Below are 22,641 nucleotides of genomic sequence, written 5' to 3'. Positions count from 1 at the left end.
TTTCTAGGGATTGAGGCAGATGGATTTTCTTCGCCACACCTCAACGGAAAAGCCTAAACTGAAATAAAGTAGTCTTGAGGTATTTCGTCCAGATGGGAGCCACAGATCTGTGTTTATTACCAATTGTTGACATTTTAAATAATGTGGAATCGCTATCTGTCAATATATTTGTATCTTCCTTTGTGGAATTCCTAGAAAATACCTCAAATAGACTTTGGTTACTGTTTATTTAGTACTTTCGTTTAGAATTTCCTGTAAATATATGTATACCAATGTATTGAATTGTTACAGTTGAAAAACAGAACCCACAATGTTGTGTTGTCATTATCTTATTCTTCTTAATACTTGCTATCCCTTTTCTTTGTAATAAATAGATCATAAATAAAAGCAGGTTGGGTAAAAAACTTACAGAGATTCTAAGACGATTCTTGCACCAGATTTAAATAGTTAAGTAAACACTTATACAGATTATTTTCAAAGTGTGTGTTATTCTAAGTTTTAATTACATTTCCATACCAATTTGGTTTTGGTTTTTCAATTTCCCACTGATAGCCAACTGTGTGTCTGGCTCCAAATAAGAAAAAGCATCGAAATTCATTAACTAAAATTAAAGATCTACTTACTGTCTCGCTCTTGCACTTTCCCTCTTTCTCGCTTGTACCTCACAGCGACATCTTCAGCTTCAGGTGTATAAGTATATGTAGATAGGAATACATATACATATATCCATGAATTAGTCATGTGAGTGAGTATTGGGCCTCTTCGTGATAATACGTATAATAGGGAAACTGCTGAACGTGCTGAGAATATTTTCCATCATTTGTTAGACGATGGGAAAGATTCCCAATTTCTACTTTCTTCATGCCCCCATGATGTATGGGCATATCGTAGTTGTACCTTATAGATAGAAAGAGAGAGAGAGAGAGAGAGACAGAGAGAGAAAGATAACCATGAGAACACTTTATTTATGGGTTTTGTCGCGTGAGTGCCACTTGTCGCTGCCCCATCGCTACTGTTGCTGTTGCTGCTGTTATTGTTGTTGCTGTTGCTGCTGTTGCTGTTGCTATCGTGGTCTCGTTGTTCTCATTCTAAACAATGCAAATGCAACGTCAGCGACGACTGCGCCGTCGACAACAACATTAGCATAAATAAATAAATAACCGTAATGGCAACAGCAACAACATCAACAACAAATCGCATTGGCAACGTGAGCAAGTAACAATAAAAGCAACAACAACAACATTAATCTTACGAGCTTTCAGTTTTTGTTATTGTTGTTGTTTTTTTTTTTTTTTTTTCTTTTTGGATGGGCTGCTTCTTCTCTATTTCTTTAGCTGCTTCCACTTTTTATTTAATATATTTTTCAATTTTCCTTTTACTTGTCTTTCTCTTAAGACAAAATGCACTTGTTCGCCTAGCGGCGCGTGCTTTTACTCACCCACTGTCTCTCTATAGCTCCCCATCCTTCTCTCTCTCTCTCTCTCTCTCATTACTGTTGCTAGCTCGGGGTGCAAGGGAGTTGTTTCCAATCGCCCACACATTGGCAGCGCAGGTACAGTGGTTAATGATGGTGTGCAAATAAAACATTGAGAGGGATACTAAATTGCAACAAATAACCACAAATGAAATAGGCAATAAATCGGCTCAAGAGCATATTTTCGACAACTTTATTATGAGCACCAAAGAAATTAGGAGAATATGCCAATATCCTGTGATTCTTTACTTTACCCGGGGGCTTTACAGGATTTTCAGTGACATTCGAGTGATTCTTAAACCACTGTGCTTAGGCCAAGTAATTTCAATTATAATAAACAAACACCTTGCATCTCCGCCTACCCCATACCACCCCCCACCCGATAGCTTCTTTAGCATTTGTGTGTGTGTGTGTGTCTCTTTGTCGCTGGCCTAATGCAAGCTCTTCGCCTACCTCTCTTTGGCCGACAATCAAATTGAGTGCAAAGCTCAGTTTTCAATTTTTCTTTTTTTTTTGTTTTTGTCGACTAGCGACAACTTCGGCCTAGAGGGACATACTACAAAGAGAGCGATAGAGTGGGAGAGAGACAGAGATGGCTGGAGTGAGGGAGATAGAATATGAGCAGGGCCAGGGCCGGCTTTAAATTTTGTGCGCCGATGTGCTTTGACTGCAAAAAAGTTCCGTTTTCAGTTTCGTAGTGTTGTATCTGTTTCTGTCTTTTTTTTTTATTTTTTGTTTGTGTCTTGTTTATAGCGTATTGCATTATTTATGTAGTAGTTCCATTCCCTCCCCTCCCATTCGGCCTGCTTGCCCACCCATTTTTTGTTGTTAGTAAGCCACACGCATATGGAAAAAAAAAAATAGAAGAAAAAAAAGTTATAAACAAAACAACGGCAAATAAAAGCATTGGTGACAATCGGCCAACTGCAACACTCTCAGTCTCAGTAGTGTCTCAACCAAGCAATATCGCTCTCGATGTTGCTGTTGTCGTTGCCGTTGGTGTTGGTGTTGTTGCTGCTGCTGCTGCTGCTGTTTCTGTTGCTGTTGTCATCGTTGTTTGTCGCCCGGCCGCCACATTCTCAGTCAAACAACAAACGCAACTGAAGTAACAGCTCGCAACTCGCGTACATGTCGTTATCCGTAGAGTAGTAACCCGGTTTCAAGCAAATTATACGCCCAATTCTTTTGGTCCCTAACGCGGGGAGTGCTCCAATAAAAGTGAAATTTCTAAAGCAAATATAGAAAAAGAAGCCAAAATTGAATGAATTGCTAATTGGAGATTCGTTTTCATCTTTAATGTGGTGGTGCCTGCCAAATCGTCAGCAGGTTGAAGTCTGGCTGCATCGCCTACTTATTGTGATCCTGCACATTTGGCATTATTGCATCATGTCCTTAGCCCGCAGTCGCCACGAGACGCTCAAGTGGATAAGAAAGCGTTTGGCGCGGCCTCCTTGGCGGGTAGGTATCTACAAATGCATACAAACACCATGGTAACCTAATCAGATCATCTTCAACCATTTAAGTGGGTCAAGCATTTGCCCACTTCAACACACACACACACACGCACCACCGTCGACACACCCCAAGAGTTGTTTGACTCAAGTCATTATCTATGGGCAAATTTAACTGGAATTCAATTAAAAACTAAAGAAACAAACTAATTTTGCCTGCCTTTGGAGTATACTCTAACAAATCGGCATATATTCATACATATATCTTCCGGTAATTGCTATAAAAGAGATACTATAACTAGTATTTACTTACTCATCAGTTTTAGGTTTTGATATAGTGTATACAAAGGTACTTAAAACTGTTCTCTAACTATGTATCCTTCTATTTAGTAAGGGTACTAACTTCAAGAACCCACCAAACAAAATTTAAGCTACTCATTTTATTAAATTTGATTTATAAAAAAGTTTCTTTTTTTTTATAACCAACAATTTTTAAAGAGTATACATGGACTCTTTTTTGCTTAACCCGACAATCTGCAAATTCAATTAAAGTCAATAATTTTTGGTTTTTTTTTTTTTTTTTGTTTTGGCGCAATTTTTGTCCAGTAATTTTGTATTTCCCGTGAATTGAGGGCGCTACCTCGGCTAGTCAGTTGACTCTCATCTAAAAAGGGTTAGAATGAATGAAACTTTTGCCATTGCGTGACTTGGTTCAATTTCTCCACTCGGCTAGACTAGTTAGAAGTGCAAAAGGCTCGTGTTTTGGTAACCATGACGTGGATATGGTCGCCCAAGTCAACTGTCTGCGCCTTTTTGGTTCCGTTTCCGTTTTGCTAAATACTCCTACTCCACCAGAAAGGAGAAGACGAAGAAGAAGAAGATGGGTGGTGTGGTGTGGGTGTGTCCTGTCCCAGTCCCTGGGCCGATTCCCCTGTCAAGGCATTGGGGCTTAGGCTTGGTTGGCCATCCAAAAAGGGACGAGGTTGGCGTTGAGCGATTACAGCTGTCAGCTTGGTAAACAGTTGCTCTCTCCCTGCCTAGACCCCCTCCACCCTCTTTATCTATTCAAACACTAAAAAATGTTAAACGAAATTTCGACTTTATGAAAGTTGCTTCTTTTTTTTTTTTTTGTTTGTGTTAATTTTGCCATTTTTGCAATTTCGAAATCGGGCGTGTGTGTGTTTAATAATGCGGATTTTAGGCATTTGCCCCACGTAGGGCAAGATACAAACACATATGCCAATAGCATATCAAAGAGTTTTCTAATGTGGCCAATAGATAGCAATAAAGTGTTTTTTGTTGTCACTGCAATCCATTAGTTGAATGAAGTTACATTTCCTTCACTTCCGTTTCCATAATTATGTCTTTAGTTTTATTGATATTACAATTGTATTGACATCCTCTTGATGGAAATCATAAATTTTCTTAATATTATGACGTACATAATTATACATCTACTTGGTTCCATCGAACCAATACTAGGATCAGGTTATTTTGCAGACAAAGCTTAACTTTGAATAAGATAACATTTAGAAATGTTCTCATTTACCACTCTGTAAACAAATGTATTTATAATCTTTATCTAAATTGTCACACCCTGCCAAAGAGACAAATAAATTTCGCTTAGACAATCAATTAACTCTAATTGATCGACATTTAGACATTAACAAAGTTAAGTTTACTTTTAAAACTTATTGTTAGACTAATTTTCATAGAGAAACAAAGAACAAATGAACTCTTCTACCCAATCTAGGTAAGAGTTAATATCAGAAAATGTTTAATTTTGGCTAAGTTTTAACATAGAGGAAATCTAAACAGTTTCATTCCTTTTTATAAAAACATAAAAATATATTCAATAATTTAATGTTTATTACATTCTATTTGGCAAAGAGTATCACGAAGTGGAGTTCCATTTTTGCCAAGAACTTTTTATCCTCTAATGAGCTTTATATTCGAATATCATAACGACAACAAAACAATCTCAGATCGAGCAAATGTTTATTCCCATCATTTAAAACTGAAGAAAAGTAAACATAATCATTCATGATTCTAGGAATCGCATAGCAATTAATGACTTGACTCCTCCTGTTAAAGACGACCGACTTCAATTTCTTTGGATGTCTACAACAAAGTCAAAGTATCGAAGCATTAGTCACTCGACTACCTATCTACTTATTGTACATATGTATATGTATATGTCTATATGTATAACAACTGGACAAGTTCAAGGCAGAGGGGCAGAGGATAGTCAGCCAGATGTCTTTATGAGATTCAACAATGTCGACAAGGGCGGATTGACGAATAGAATGAATGTAAACAAGTGGATTGCTTATACATACTAGTATTAAAACAAACCCCAAAGACACACATCGAGGTGGAAGAAATCAAATGCGAAATTTGTTTAACAAATTATCACCGAAAACTAAGTACACTCTATAAATGATCTATAAATTTTGAGAGTATGAGAATCCAGCAACAAAAATAAACCTTAAAGTGCTAGCTACTAAACTTTCTAGAGATCATCTTAGATTCGAAAGAACATTTCTTATATAGAAATTTACGTTTTCTTTTACCAAAATGTAATAGGTTATATAGTTACCTAAAATTGAAACAAATTTTTATATTGGTTTGGCCAAAAGTGAGTTAAAAAGGGAGAAAGGAAAGATTAGTTTATCTAATTTGAATATTAATTCAATTCTAAACACACTTCTTTTCATATTTAAAACTACATTTTGGGTTTCGTTTCAAGACGTTGGATTTTCGAACTGTACGTAGACCCATCATTGCAATAGAGTATATTTGTATTGAAAGCCACCCTCTTATCGTCCCCGCCCTCCCTCTTAAGCCTCATTTGGACTAGTGTCCCCAGTTACTGTGGCATTTTGTGGGTGTGTTGTGTGTTTATTGTTTGCCATTGATGATGTTTTTTTTCACTTGGTGTAACTACCTTATATTCCTCTTAGTTAGTCAGTCAGCCACAAAAACTAAAAGATCCATAGACTTTATTTTTGTATTTCATTCCATGCAGCGGTTCGATTCATTCAAAACGTTTGTTTGGTTTGTTTGTTTTGTTCGGTTTGTGTTCGCACGCATGGAAAATCATTGAAGCCTGGCAATGGGCGAATGTGTTGCTATATAGATACTATATACTAAATATCTATATGGAGGTTACACCCTCAATTTATGTCTATCTCTTTCTAGCTTGGTGTAAGTTTGTGTGTGTGTGTGTGTGTGTGTGTGTGTGTTGAGGGGCTTTTCCATTTGGCGCCCAACTCATTTCAATTTAGTTGAGGCAAAGCGGCCGCCGCAAACGCTTTGAACTTGTTTTTCCCCTCTCGGACAGACCAAAAAAATCGCCAAAAATCCCAGAGCCCAAACCCAAAACTCAAGGCTTTTGGTACCGTTCCTATTGATCTCGTCGCTCGATTCGCGTACGCCCCCCGCAAAAAAAAAGGCTAAAAAAATATATTGTGCGCGTTTTGATTTTTTGGCGCGTTTTTCATTTGGATTTTGTTCCCTGGCTCCTAACCCCAGTCCTGTCTTTCTCTGTGTGTATGTGTATGTGTGTGTCTTAGCCAGGTCTGAACCTTACCTTACCCTAGGCTGCAAACAAAAAACTATGTATTGATAAATTGCTAGCCGACGATTTCCGTCGTGACCCGCGCGTTATGCAAAATGCTCAAATGTAAATAAATATTAAAATAATACACAAAAATCATTAAGCCTGACAAAAGGCGAAGTGGAAGAAGTAGGATAGTAAAAGGGGGCGGCAGGCGCCGAAAAGGGGGCTGCCACACTGCCTTCCTTTTGTATATATGTATGTCTGCCCTGGACGGACATACAAAAGGCCTGCCTGCTTTTTGGCATTGCCTTTGCTTTTCTTTCCATATACATATATTTTTTTTTTTGTGTTTTTTTTCACTGTTGTTTGCTATTGTGAAAAATGAAGTGAATCTGTCTGTTTCTGTAAAGTGAATCTGAGCATTGCCTTATAATAATAAGGAATAATAATAATAATAATAATAACAATAATGTAAACCGACAAATTTTCGGAGTGGCCAGGCTGACTCTTTCAAGATTTTTCCATATTTTTTCGGTTTTGTTTTTTTTTTTTGTGTTTATTTATGAAAACAATAAACGCAACACAAACTACGCATTAAGCCCCTCAGTTCGAAACGAAGTGAAGTGAAGTGAACTAACCAAAACTCAGTACCAAAAAATATCGAATACGAACGAATCCGCAAAAAAAGTTTGCTGTGTCCATATCGCCGACGGTTTCCTGGCACGCATATAATTTGCATGTGGATATCTGTTCGCTGCCCGCATTGATCTTTATGACTCGTCGAGGAACTGAAAACTCAAAAACAACCAACGATCCAACAGCAACAACTACAACAACAACAACCTTTAAGATGGCTTATGTAATTTGGAAAATATTCATAAAGCAATATGCTCGCCTCCGTTACAATACGCAGCCGCCTTTAAGGCCGACATTGATCTGGCATTCGTATGCAGCCATTCAGACGGTAGGTCTGTCTCTCTGGAAATGGGGGTCAATCCATAGAGTTTTACTTACACATACACATACATATAGACTCTTTGTATTCGTATGTATGTATGCACCTACTTGTTAGTCCTTACTGCTGTGCGCGCCCTTTTATTGATTTAAATTGAGCCATTTATTTCGGTTATGGCCATTGGCAAAGTAATTGTAGTTTGAATACTGCAAAAAAAGAAAACTAAATGCAAGAAACAACAAAATAAATAAAACCCTTGGAGCCGTGAGATCATATTTAAGACCAATACTGATTTGCAAGTCAATAAATGAACAGAAACCAATGGGGATTATTGCATTTTTGAGGGCGTGAAAGTTGCAGTCAGCGATGAAAACTGTTTTGGAAAAACCTTTCATAATAACAATATAAAACCTTGAATATTAAAGACCTCTCTTTACAACATTTAAGCCCCAGTAGCGTAAGGAAAGTTCAACTAAAATTCCCCCACTAACGGCTCTAATGAATAATTAAATCGTAAAAATATTAGACATTCAAGCCAAATGTTATGTAGCAGGTAATGAAGATATCAACTTTGGTGGTCTAAGGCACCAGTCCGAATGAAAGTCAGGCCTCTTATTACATTGTTGCATTTTATGGATCTTACTTAATGAGTTAAAAGAGTTAAAAGCATCTCTGTCTGCACTCAAGAATCATTGGCCATGTTCATAAACAAAATCGTTAACTGCTTTTAGTTCTTTCTACAAATCTTAAGTGCTATTTGCCACCTGTTTAAATATAATTTACTTGCACAAACCATTTGCCATTGAAATATTTTATTGTAGACCTTTCTCAATGCATTTTCTAACATCATCAGAGGGTATAGCCTCTTTTTGGCATATTTCGACAAAAATGCAATGTAAATCTTAACAATTTACTTTTATTTGAATCTCTCGAAGCACACAACCTTTGATTTTTGAAAAAAATAAACATAATTTATATTATACAATATGTTTAAAGACTTAGTTTCGTACCATTGTATTTAATTTAATGTGCCATAAAAGTTAAATGTTTAACTGCTAATAAAGAGCTTTATTTCTATTACTTTACAACCACTAAATCACCTTTGGAAGACATTGATTTTGTATATGTAATACCTTAGAAAAAATCATTTACATTATATAGTATATAGCACTCTGATCAATCGTTCTTGTGCATAGGAAGCAAAATTCAATACAGACCTCAAAAATCATTAAAAGTAATCCTGACCTTCTGGTCTTTTGGCTGAAATATTCTTTTTATCTATTTTCTTACCCAAATTGTCGTTCGAGCAATGTATTAAGATGGCTTTGTTGACTGGCTAACAAATCTCAATTTGCACTTTTCTATTATTTGTAGTTGCCATAAAGATCTATTCTTTATTTTCTTTTTAACATGCAACAGCAAGAATCAACTTATATATATGAGAACCCTTTGAAATGAATAAGTCACTGACTTATTTAGCCCTCCCAACTCAATGTTTTCATATTTAAATGAGATTTTCTTGGTGTCATTTTATCTGCTGCCATCAATCAATGTTCCCATGAAGTTGTTACGTGTTTGTGGCATGAACGAGAGAGGGGACTGGGATTATGTATGTACAATGTCCTGTGTTGGCTGCCTGCTTTTGCTAACCATTTTTTGTTGTTGACATTCAACTGTGTTGACAGCACATTTCCCGCCCATTAACTAAATGCGATAATGCGGCGCAAGAGTTCCCCATCCCCCAAAAAAAAATGCTGGTGGAAAAAGGAAATCGCCAAAGATTTGGTGGAAAGTTGAAAAGTTGTTCGCAATTGATATGATATGATTTGGTTGACCAAACGTTTTCAGTTTTGTCTATTTGAGATTGTGTATGTTTGTATCTTTCCTACCTGTTGGCAAAAGCAAGTGCCAGTGCCAGTGCCAGTTGCAGTGTCTGAACCTGAGCTCCGGGACCACCAACTAGCTAAATGTACTGCTGTTGCTCCTGGCCGAGCTTTGCTCCATTGATAATAACAATCGGAAAAAGTAAGAGATGCAATAATTCAATGTAAAGTGTTAAAATGTCGATATTAATTGTAGAGTGGCAGCCAGCTAGTCAGCCAGCCAGGCAGTAGCCAGCAAGCCAGCCAGCCGGCCGGCATCAAGTCCAAATCGAGTCTTGACTCTAGCATTTAAATAAATTGCGATTATGGCGCAAATGTGGCAGCCAGTGAACCGAACGCTCTCTTGATAGTCGCGACTGCAATGCGCTAATAATATTTATCAGTGGCTCATTTGTTGCAAACGGGGCAAGACAAGAGGAATAGCAGCAGCAGCAGCAGGAGTAGTAGCTGGAGTATGGCCACAAATGGCCAATAAACCAAAAAAAGCAAATAAAATTTTGTTGCAGTCAGGCTAATTGCGTTACTTGTTGGATGTTTTAGCGGTTGGGTGGTTAAGGTGGTTGGCGGTCGGTGGCGGCCTGTTCGACACTGCCTTGTGCATCCGCTCGTCAATTTTTCGGTTGCTGTTTTTATTTATTTCTCTTCACATTGTTCATTGGCAAGTCGCAAGGCAAGGCAAGCGAGCAAACGAACCAACCAACTCAATCCTCTCCATTGCCTCACTCCCTCCTCATGATGCATATTTATTTATCGTAACTAAATTTTGCATTTTAACTAGAAATCATGCAAAAACGCCAAGACATGCAACATGTACATACAAAAGCCGCGACGACGAACGGCTTTCAATTCGAATTCGTAGCTGTTAAATGCAGTTGAAGCGCTCTGCTCCCATGCAATTTTTCCAGAGAAGGGGGAAATCTGTTTAATATTTTCCCGCGCGCACACGCACGACGTGGGAATTTCATTTGACGATCATAATGATGATGATGAGGATGAGGATGAGGATGATGATGATGATGACTACGGACCGACCGACCGACCATCCTATCCTCCCATCTTCTCTTAACATCATCATTTCTCAGTCTTCGTTTACATTGCCTTTGACTTTGATTTGGGGATACATCAAAACTTTTGCATGCCAAATTTTTTTATAGTGAATGAAAAACCACATAACACTCTGCCAGACAGAGACAGAGTGATGTGCTGTGGAAGAGAGTTAATAGAAATTTAAATCACATACAAAATGTGTGCCTTTTGCTACACATGACGATGTTAACTTGGTCGTGCCATCCCATCGACTATTAACTTACAAGTTTTGGCATCTAACACCTTAAAATTGAAGCCATTTGAAAATCCATACATTTATCATCTAATCCCGTCGACTTTTTTTATGATACCTTCAATAAGATTCAGAAAGTAGTGTGGTTGATGGCCCCATAAACTGTGAACATCACAAAATTTCAAATGCACAGTTTCACTTTAACATGTAAAATAATGTTCCCCAACAAATTTCCATCTGAATCGTATGGACAAAAAAATAATTAACTAGATAATGGAAATTTAATTGAAATTTCTATACATGATAATTTGTATTACCTTACTTAGTGGACTTAAAAATTTGTTTATTTGAAATTCCCTCTTTATGTAATATCCTTGCATCAATTAAAAACCAAAACTATATGGAAAAGTCTTCATTACGATCATTTTTGGTGAAGAAATATAAATTTTTTATACCAATTTTTTACACCTATCTTAGCAATCGTTTTCAGGATTTGATTAATTTTTTGAATTAAATATAACAAACAACTTTAGTTGATAGTTAATATTAGGAATGCAGTGAGCTAGTTCTAGGTTCAAGATTTAGTCTGGGTTAAACAGGTAGACTTCCACTTAGAGGACCCACTTAGACCTGGTGGCGCCAAATTGTTGGAAATTCAGGATTTATTTACACCATAAAATATTTCGCTATTATTTATTAATTTTTTTGCTTTTGGAAAAGTAAAAACTATGTTCAAATGGCATTTGGTTGTTGTTGTTTTTCGTTTTTTTTTTTTTCGTTTATCCAATGCAATTTAATGACGACTATAAATGAATTTCTCTTGCGGCCTTCTGGCCTTCTCCTTGTTGTCCCTGTCTTGTCTCTTTCCTTCTTTCTTTCGTTGACTTTGTTGTGTCCATTTCTCTTTCGATGGCCACGGTCCAGAGGTTAGACCCAAGTCCATTAACGACACGCATTCCCGCATTTTGGTAGCGTCAAGTTTATGTATTTTTTTAGTTTTTCAATTTTCTTTTCATGCTGTCACTTAATTTGGGAGCAAGCAACGACGATCCATCCATCCAACCATCCATCCATCTGTCCCATCTGTCCACCACCTACACTTAGTCAAGTAAAGTGGCAAGTGACTTTTATGGTGGAGGGCGCAATTGCAATTTGCACCACCTACACAAGAGACGGACTAGCCCTGTTGGTGGTGGTGGTGCTGCTGCTGCTTGAAGCGTTTTTCAATGTCCCCGAAATTGCCGAAATGACCGAAAACGGCGCCCCGTTGTAAATGTCTAGGCCAGGCAGTCAGGCAGGCAGGCAAGCAGACAACTTGGCTAACAAATTAGTTACTGACGCAATATATTTTCTGGTATATCTTTTTCCCCTATCAAAATCACACGCAATAAATTTAATTTGGTTTTTTTCTTCGCTCCCTCTACCTCTTGCTCTCTCAATCTCTATTTTTATATTTTGTGGGCAGTAGTGTGGCATGGGGCACAGGTGTTTGGCGCTGCCGCTGCTGGTGCTGCTGCTGCTGCTGCTGAGGTTGTTCAATTAATAAAAGAAAACGCAGTCATAATGTTTTGATTAACACAAATGTGACAAGAGATGCATAAAAATTAATTTCCAATCTTGTTTTAGCTTTTTCTTTCCTTCTTTTGGTCGCCTTCTCTTTGATTTACTATCTCTAGCCAAAAACAAAAAGAAAAAAAAAGCGACTCTGAGGTCTGAAGTGATTTCAATTTGGGTCACGATGGCGTTAGTTGAAACTGTAGACGCGTGAGAAGAGAGCTAGCCAGCCAAAGCTTGGCCAATGCCTATGGCAATGGTGGTCAGTGGTCCAATGGTTCGGAATCGGTTTGATAGCCCCAAGGTTGCTATGCTGTGCTCTGTTGTCGGTGCAGTGAAGCGACCTTCCTTTAATGGCTTGTTCAAGCAGCAAGCAGCAACTAGTGCAACATTTTCGATTTCCTTTTGACGCGCGGCCATAATTTGAACAGCGGGTTAACTTGACTCGACCCACTGCCCAAGACGCAGCCGGCTTTGTACATGTGTACGTGTATGTAGATGCAATGTGCTACGCATGACGCCCCCAGGCGGGCCAGACCCAAAACCAGATACCCCCAACCACAATCCCCCCATCCGAAGCATCATATCCCAGACCAGGGCAATTAATTGATGAGCAGTGTCCGGCACTTGGTCATATGAGAGTTGGCATGACAGTAAATTGCATTTACCTCCTCTGGCCACTACTGGACGGGCCAGCAGCAGCAGGCAGCACCCAAATCTTGCGGGAATGTGGCACAGAAAAAGAAGGAAAAATGTATGTATGAAGGTATATTGATGATATATTTATTGGTATTTATTGGGCATCGAGTCGGCCGCACTTCAAAGTGCCTTCAGCTTTGAACAAATTGTGGAAATTTATTTTGAATTTTGCGCATGCGCATATGCCCAATGGCGACATCTGGCGGCCAATTGCTTGCATCGTCACTTAGTGAATTAGATCTGGCTAAAAGGACTAAAGGACTTGCAGCGCTAACTCTAGCCACAATGTTTGTTCGTTTTTGTGTTTTTAGTATGATATACAATACAAGCCGGGTTGGTCGCATTTCATTGTCGTCGTCGGCGTTTCTTTTCGTTGTCTTTGGCGAAATGTTTTTTCTGTTATTGTGGGTGTGGATGTAGAGAAGAAGAAGAAGACGAAACGTAAGGAAAATTACTAAAAAGAAAAACGAAATAACTATTGGAATGGTATGGAAAATCAAATGAGAGGGAAATACAGAAAATAGCAATGCCAAAATGTCACATTGTATTTTCGGTAACATGCTCCATGGGCATTGTATAGAAGCATGTGTGTGTGTGTGTGTCTTGGTATTTCTTATGTGTAATATGGTCAAATGTTTTGTTTAGGCCGCCAAAAAGGAGGCGTCCACCATCCACTTTCACTGAAAATTTGTGCGGAGCTCAAATTTTATTTTATTTTTTTTTTTCTTTCTGCATTTTGTTTCAGTGTGTGTGTGTGTGTGTGTGTGTGTGTAAAAGAAAGTGAATTCTACTGTGCTACACTTGACCTATGACAACGACAACCGAGGCAACATCAACCAGCAAAAGGCAACAACAAAACCAAACAAATGAACGAACAAAACTAACGTTTGACGTTTCATTTGATTGTCATGCCATACAATGCAGCAATGTTAGCCCCCTTTACCCTACCTTTCGCCCCTTTCTACCCATCACACCATGTCTCTTTGGTCCTCTTGCCTTAGTTTCCGTTGTCTTTTGGATCAATGCTGTGTCCCCAATTGATTTTTGTTTAACTTTTAACATGCAACAACAAGAGGTAACCCCAACCCTGCCTGCCCTGGTCTCTCTATCCCTCTTCGCACTCTCTCTCTCTCTCTCTCTCTGCGCACACTGAACTTAAGTAATATAAAAAACTATAAACTAAATCATAACGACTATAGACATATTTTTGAAATAACTAACCTGAATCGCGGCAGATAAGAAAAACCGCCTTGCAAATAAATAAATTTGCTGGGCTAAAACTTTGTGGTCATGGTAAGATGACTAACCGTATTTTGTTTTTTTTTTTTGTTTAGAAGCAGGGAGGTAGGAGATTAAAGAATTTAATTGCTAGGAAATGAATTTGAGGCATTTCATTCGAATTTAGTTTTTTTCCAATGTACTGGCCGTAACCCTGGGCAACGAATAAATTTTTCATGCAGCGCATTTGCTGCCTTGTGCGGAATTAAAGTTAAAGAACTTTGGCCCATTTGGAACGGTTGGGTCGGGAAAGGTGAAGTGGGTTTGGGGGGCGTTTGTTACGCCTACAACCAAGCCCTTACACAAAGTTGAACTTCACACGTGTCTACTGTCTTGCATTTCTTTTTCCAGGCGGACACAAACACGAACGTTGAGACAGGAGCAGCAGCAGCAGGCCAGACCATTGAAAGCTCGGAATTAGCGGAGGTTGGCCATTTAAGCGAGATCTTGGTGCTGAATGACACGCAAATCGATGTCGATGTTGATGTCGATGTCGATGTCCATGAAGACCAGCACAAAGGCGAAGACGGGGCCAAGGTGGAGCCAAAACTAGCGCCGGCAGCAGTGGCCAACGACAACATGGACAGGGACATGGAAAAGGCCAAAAAGCCTGCGCCCCTAGCTCGCAGTGATGAGGAGGATGAAGAGGATGAGGATAACTTGGAAGAGGCGGGTCGGCAGCAACAACTGGAAGATGAGGATGAGAGGGAGGAGTTGTCTGCAAATGCTAATTATGTGTGCTGTCAATACCCGGCAACAACAACAACAACAGCAACTGCAACAGCAACAACAACTTTGAACCGCAGCAAGTCGCGAGTGCGCAACTATCTAAAGAAATGCAAGCAACGCTTAACGGGTCAGCAACAGCCAAAAACAACAACAACCACTACGACGACAATAACATTGATCAAGAATGAGGCAGTAAACAGGACAGCACCCACGACGACGACGACGACGACCACAAAAGAGAAGGAAGACGTTGACGACGAGGATGGTGGATATGCCATTGTAGTGGATGGAGAAGAGGAAGACTCTGGTAGCGGAGATGATGCCTATACCGACTTCTTGCCCATTGACTTTGGTCTAGGTCCAGCATCAACACCAGCAACAACACCACCAGCAACGGCAGCAACAACACAAGCAACACCATTGCCAACACTGCAGGCGGTCGCCGAGCTGGAGCCACATCTTGCGGATGAGGATGCAACTAACTCCATCTGCAAATCCAACACAAACGCCAACGCCAAAGTAAGTTAACTTAAATTTTAAGTTAAAGTTCGCCTGCAAAATCCCACTAACTTTCTTAGCCCTTTTTATGGGGCGCCTTTAAACAGTCGACAACAACAGCAATGCCTTTGGTTGAGTCAACCACGACTCGAAGTCCTACACCTCCTTCAGCTGATCCCTCAACTTGCTTGAGTTACTGTTCGATACCCTCTGAGGTGGACACCATGCTGGCCCAACTGATTGACAGCCATCTGTCGCACATTTATCCCGTCTACTGGGCACGCACGCGTGCGATATTAATCCAACAGGCACGTGATCTACTCGCATGCCGTTTCGAGGGCAGCCTTCCTAGCTTCGAGCAGCGATTTCTATGCAAATTTGCACAAATTGCCGCAACACTGCGCTCCACTCATCAAATTGGCGAGGTAAGTGGTATTTTTCATCTCCATCTCCAGCAGAATACAGCATAGAACAATCCGTACCAAGGGAGGGAGAGAGACAGGCATACGATACGAAAACGATATATGTACATATGTATCATTTAGTGGCGACTCCAATGTAAAGTAATCTTAGGTTGAGCAATTTAAGGAGTTGAAATCGCAATAAAGTATTTATTGTAAGTAGTTTGGCTAAGTTATTTTAAAGAATTGCCGGCTATTATTCTCACTGACTGGCGGCAGCATAGGCACAAAGAACCCCACATTCTTCCCAACTCCATAACAATCATCAACGACAATGAAATGCAAAAGAAAAAAAAAAAAGCATCAGAATAGATGTAGTAGTAGATGTAGAGGCATACAAAGCTTTTCATTTAGCTACTAAAATTTAGAATGAAAAGGTATGTGATTTATACTTTATTATTTAGAATTATTTAAACAGATTTAATATCCTTATAAAGTCCAAGACGTTTACTTTTAAATATTGAAACAGTATTTGAAATTCTAGAAGAGGCATTTATGGTAGTTAATTTTAAATTGATCATACTGGTAGAATGTTATTACATACATATGTGTGTATACCTAATATTTGAGATGTCTTTTTATGGCCAATATGCTTTGAAATCTTTTCACTTATAAAATTTATCCAAATCGGTGATTTGCATACCTGAAGTTCCCTTTGTTAATACGAAACAGAAGCAGACAGGACATACATATGCTGTAGATACTATCCAGTCATAATAGATACATATATCTAATTGAATAAGATATCTGTCTGTATTAAAACCTAAACAAAATAACATTCCAGTTATGGGTAAAGTCCTTGAAGAAGAAAATTTCATAGCCTGCACAAAAAGGTAAACCGATTGTCTGTTTAGGTATTTTCCGGAAAACTTCAGTAGGCTTTGCTAAACAACTCCAAAGTTGCAAAGACCACACAATATATTTCCAATGCTAAAACAAGTTGCGAATTACAAAACAAAAAAAAGGTTGACCGGATATTCTTCAATTAATCTTTGATTATTAATGCGATTTGAAAAACGTAAAATTATGCCAATTATACTGTTATGAGCAATCAATTTGATGTTAGCGTGTGCTGTCCCAAGCCTCTGCTGTTAACAGGCTCTGTTAATATTGGTCGAAACTAACAGAGCGATAGCATGAAGCGTGTTGCATGCATGTAAACAGGTCTGTCTGGCAGTTCAGTTAGAGATTTAAACTCGCGGCGCGCAGTCTTGTAGGCGGAAGCAACTAAAATCGACGACGACGACGAGGACACTTGGCAACAAAGACGAGATCGAATCAAATATTTAACTAGAACGTGCAACATCAGCGAAAAGCGTTTGCAACGTTTTAATATTGTTAATTTTTTTTGGATTCGCGTTCGTAGTTTTGTGACCATTAAGCCGATAAAGAAATGTGCAAAGTTTTACCCAAATGAAATCAGATCTAAAACATGCTAATAAATTGATAAAAAGTACAAAAGAAATATATATTAAACAACTGCAATCACAATAACAACAACAAGAAACGAATGTGTCTCATTCAAAAGTGTTAGAAAGAAAAAGAAAAAAACAAAAAAAAAAAAAAAACACGAAAGTAAAAAAAAAGCAGAAATATAAAAAAGTGCCTTAATATTGTGTGATCTTTTCATGCGAAAATAATTTTTTTTTTTTATTGTGCTGTCTTTTTTTTTTTTTGGTATTGTTTGTGGCTAACATATTTCTATCGGAATAAAAGAGAATTGTAATAATCATAAAAAAAAGTGCCTTGTTAAACTTAAACACTTTAATTACCGCCATAAAAGAAAAAAATCTATCGAAGTTTTCTTGTCAAATAAATTGTCTTTCATCTCTCTCACCGTGTGTGATCGAGGTAATTTCTGTGCTTTTTATTAATGTATTGAATTTAATTATTTATTAAGATTTTCAAATATGCTTTTTGTTTTCCTTTTTGGTATTGTCGATAAAGTTCATTAACAATTATGAACAAAACATAATTATTATAATTAATTGTCTATTCAATTGAATTGCACAACCCTGACCTCAGAGGCAGGCAAAATGAAACAAAACATAAATAAAAATCAATTGTTTTTATAAAATTTGCATTTGAAAGACAGACAGACCACGGAAGCCTCTGACGTCCTTCGTGGAAAACCCACGCAACTTGTTAGAATATTTCCACTCAACTAAACCAAAGTCGAGGCAAATGCAGAAGGAGATAAAATATAGAGAGCTTTGTGTTTGGTTTGTTTTTAAATCAATGACAAAAGACAAGACAAGTGTGGGCTGCCCTTTCAAAAAAACGAAAAACTACAAAAAATATGTAAAAATAAAAAACAAAAAGAGAAACAACAAATATTTAACCATGGAAAAATCGACAGTACTTAGTTTATATACGGACATATGTTCTTGACAATATTTTCTAAGCTTATCATGATGGAGGGAGGGACAGACGGACAGCTAGACGGACCAGACAGAACGAATGTGAGCCGTGTCTAAAATATAATTTATAATAATTTTCAACCATACGCACTGCTGCTGGCTAGCATGTGGCGCACATTTGTAAGCATTGAGACTGTGGGAGGCTGTAAAGTGTACACTAGATGACCTACTTACAACCCATCAGCAGCACCACCAGCAGCAGCAACAGCAACTATGTACATCAGCAACTATACAAACTCTGCAACTTATTTGAATCAATCAGCAAAATTACTACACACATTTGCTGCTGATTTGAAGTCGTAAACTGTGGGCAATACTTACATACATATGTACATATATAGAATATATAGTCATTCTCTGACCTGCAACAGCAGAGGGCGCCAAGTTTGCAACTGCCAGCTGCATGTTAATTGCCTTTTAATTTCTGTTGCTGCTGCTGCTGCTGCTGCTGCTCTGGCTGTTGCTGTCTACACTTAATCAAAAAAACTCAATGAAAGTTTGTTGAGATTGTTCCCGTTCCTTTTTGTTCATACCCTTTAGATAGGGGCATATTAATATTTTTTCAATATTTTTACATCAAACAGATGTACCGAAAATATATTCTTAAACACATATATGTATAAAGTGTGTCTTAGTGGTATTAACAAAAACATTTGAAAGCCTTAACAAATGTATTTATCATTTGTTTATTGAGTACATAAGCCTTATGACCACAAACACATTTATGGCTACTTACAGTCTATCTACTTAATTTTAATACAAATAAAGAGATCTATCGAAATTGCCTTCGAATGTTTATTTTTATAGTCAAAAAAGGTGTTTTAATAAATATTTTATATGTTAAAATGAAGTTAAAGTTAAATGAAGTTGAAGTTGTATCATCTAACTTAAGAGTAAGAAGATCTGAAATGAAATTTTGATCTGTTTATCATTTAAAAAGGACAAAGGAGGCATCAATTCCGCTTTATTTTAAAATCGAAAATAGCTTGAAAATATTTCTCATGATTTTTGTCCTTGTTTCTGCTGATTGTCAAAGAGGCAGGGTATCTGTCCAGTCTTTCTCTACGATGTCAAATTTACAGAATCTTTCATTTTTTATATGCTGTTTATCATTAAATTGTGTTTTTTTTTTTCCTTTATACATAGGTACCTCTATATATACACACAAACATATACATATATGTACATATGTATATTTCGAACAGAAAGAAAGAAGAGGGCACGTTCTGTATATGTTTTGTTCGCTTGGGTTCGGTCTGGTTCTGGTTCTGTTGTGTTTTGTAATTTAATTCTTTCTGCGCAGACGCAACCCCGGTAAAAGGGTAACAAGTACTCAGGTTTTTCCCTCTCTGTTAATTTTTTTCTTTTTTAGTTTTATTATTATTATTTTGTGTTAGGGCTTTTGTTGAGTGCCTTAAATTGTAAGCGGAAATTGTGTATTAAGTGCTTGAATGAAGGTGGCTATGGTTGGGGGAGTAGAAGGGGTTATGTACAGTCTGGTTAAACTTATTAGAACTAAATAGTGATTCAGGCACATGGACATGGCATATCACTTAACCCAACAGCAATTACAATTAGAGAGAGGAGAAAAGACAGACAGACAGACAGACAGACGATGGACGAGAGAAACAGCTTCTGAGTTAAGACTGACCAGACGCCCATCAATCGGAATGGGAATAGAGGTATGTATATATATATATACATATATATAGATAGAGAGAGATGGAGATATGTATGTATAGGTTGTTTGCAATTGAAGTTGGCAATAATTTGCAGAAAAGTGCTTTGAACTGATCTGTGTGTGTGTGTGTGTTTAGAGTGTGCGGTGTGTGCCTGTTGAACACACAACATGATCGGCATTTGTTAGCGATAATGAATTGAACATTTCTGAAAACATGTTTGTACATAATTTGTATGCAGGCTCCAGCTCCAGCTCCAGCTCCGGCTCCAGAGGCCTTCTCCTGGCTAAGCTCAACCCAACTACAACTGTGACTATATATTTGTATTTGTATTTGTTTTTTTCTCTCTCTTTTTTTTTTGTATTTGTATTTGTATTGGTCTAACTAAGAGCATCTGGTCTAGTGTGTTTCTGAGTTTCTGTACAGACATACATAGAAAGAAAGAAAGAAATGTGCAAAGTGTAAAGTGCATATTTATGGCTTGCATAAAATAACTTGTAAAATGCACTCACTCTACTCCTTGGACTATCCTATGTACGTGTATGTGTGTGTGTGTCTATATGCATTGGCCATGCGAACACGTGTTGTTTGAATTAAGCATAAAGTTATGGCAATCACAAATCGTACATACTTATGTATATAGGTATCTACATGATCATAGTTATGCTCTGCAGTTTGGTATTTCAAATTGGAGGAAGTTGTTGTCGTTGTCGTCGTCATCGTCAAGGATATCGATGATATGTGACTAGTTTTGGCAATGCAAGTGAAAACATCTTTTGCATAATGAAAAGATTAAATACTTCTATAAACATTTCCAATTCGATTTCAACTTTAAATAAATAATAGAGATACCAAACGTTTATATCGTTTTGCATGGCAAATTCTCTACATTCTCAATACCTTCAATTTCACAATTCTCTAATTCAAAGAATAACAATACCATCTGAAGGGGATTCTGGTTTCAAATATGCCAACAAAGAATATGAACTGTCTTAACTTGGCTGAAACGTGTGTAATGTTAAGAGAAATTTCGAGGTTTTCACCAAATTCATTTATATTTCCACACAATAGAATTTGTACACTTTTTCAAAATAATCTGTTAACTGACTTAATTCCTTTAGTATAATGGTCTTTACGATTTCGTAGCAAATTTTAATTGCTTTTATAAATTAATGTACTAAATATTAACAAATATTAATAATGCATTTCAATCCCCAAGAAGATGTAGTAATTTTAGTCAATTTCCCAGAATTCCTGAATGAAATCTGTATAAGTATTCAAATGTTTTCTATTTGTCTAGAAATATATTGTTTTTTGAGTATTTCAATTAAGCTCTGTTAAATCCATTTATATTCAGCGAATTTCATTTTACTGACCATTAGTTCGTTTCTTTTTTTCAGTAATCAATCGACTATCAATAATATTGATTACAATCTTTTGCTTTTGGGAATTGCTGTTGGCCATTGTGTTAGCTGATTTTGTTGTTGTTGTCATTTTCTTGGGAATGTATGAAACGAAGATGAAGGCAAAAAACGAAAGAAGAAGAAAAAAAACTGCCATTCATTGTATTCAGAGTATTTGCCACATAATGTCCAACAATTATCCGACTGTGGAACAGCATTATAGATACACATTTGCCACTTCATTATAAAATACTTAGTCATAAGTAAATGCTGTCGCCTCAAATTGCATGCCCCACCTCCTGTCTTCTGCTTCATCCCCTCTCCCACTCCACTAATCATTACTATCTCTATATCAACTCTATTAAGATTAAGTTTCCATGTTGCTGACTGGCTAGACGCATGCATCAGAGAGAGGTCTGAGATAGATGATGTTTAGATTTACTATCTGATTATGTATAGGTGTGTGTGTGTGTGTGTCATGTGTGTGTGTGTGGTGCAATGCGATACTGCAACTTATGGGATGCTTAGCTTTGGTGGTGGCAAACGCAATAGATACAAGTAGGAGCGCGGCGTCATTTGGTATCCAGAAGATAGCCTTGAATAATTCAAGCGCGTGTGACTTGCTTAGTAATTAAGCCAAGACAAAAGCCGCAGGCTAGCTGGGGATGAGTCGCAGTTTGGCTGGCCGTACGAAGGAATGGGAGGAGTGGCAAGTGGCAGACAGATACAACACATATAAACATATGGCAACCTGGCAGATACATTCTGTATGTTCCTGACTGACTGACTGGCTGACTGGCTGCCTGTTGTTGTCTGGCGTTTTTATTTGTTTAGTTTTTTTTTTTCTTTTTTTTTTTTTTTGTGTCATCATCAGCATTGTCTTTGCTTTCGGTTTACCCCCCACCCAATTCCACCTCTCCCCGGATCACTCACTCTCTCTCTCTCTCTCACTCTCCTTCTCTGTGTATTTGTGGAGAAGGTGAATGCTTCCTGCAATGCCAACACAACAGGTAGACAAAGACAAAGTTCGGACTCAAACCCAGACGTGGATATGGATGTGGATGTAGACGTGGACGTGGACACTGTTGCTGCTATTCCTTAGTGTGGGAAACGGCTGCTTCAAATGCCTGCAAAACGCTTCCAGCAAACCAAATAGTTTACCCACAAACGAAGCCGTCAATTCCCATCATGATGATGATGATCATCACTATGATGATGATGATCATCACTATGATGATCATTATCATCATCAGACCCATGAATGACTGAGTGACTGACAAGCCCTTGCGACAATTGTTTGTGGAATTGTGGACTTT

General features: G+C 37.9%; 1 protein-coding gene across 1 annotated transcript in view; it reads left to right on the top strand.

Moving 5' to 3' along the window:
• The first annotated feature begins 2,390 nt into the window (after positions 1-2,390).
• Positions 2,391-22,641, top strand: part of Pura (Puratrophin-1-like) — a 56,961-nt gene continuing 36,710 nt past the window's right edge. The window contains 3 exon segments of the mRNA XM_068286306.1: positions 2,391-2,932; positions 14,487-15,383; positions 15,443-15,787. Coding sequence (XP_068142407.1) covers positions 2,771-2,932; positions 14,487-15,383; positions 15,443-15,787 — 1,404 coding nt within the window. The 5' untranslated portion in view covers positions 2,391-2,770.

This window comes from Drosophila tropicalis, unplaced genomic scaffold (assembly GCF_018151085.1).
Source record: "Drosophila tropicalis isolate 14030-0801.00 unplaced genomic scaffold, ASM1815108v1 contig_443, whole genome shotgun sequence".
Taxonomy (NCBI): domain Eukaryota; kingdom Metazoa; phylum Arthropoda; class Insecta; order Diptera; family Drosophilidae; genus Drosophila; species Drosophila tropicalis.
This window is presented reverse-complemented; position numbering and strand designations above follow the sequence as displayed.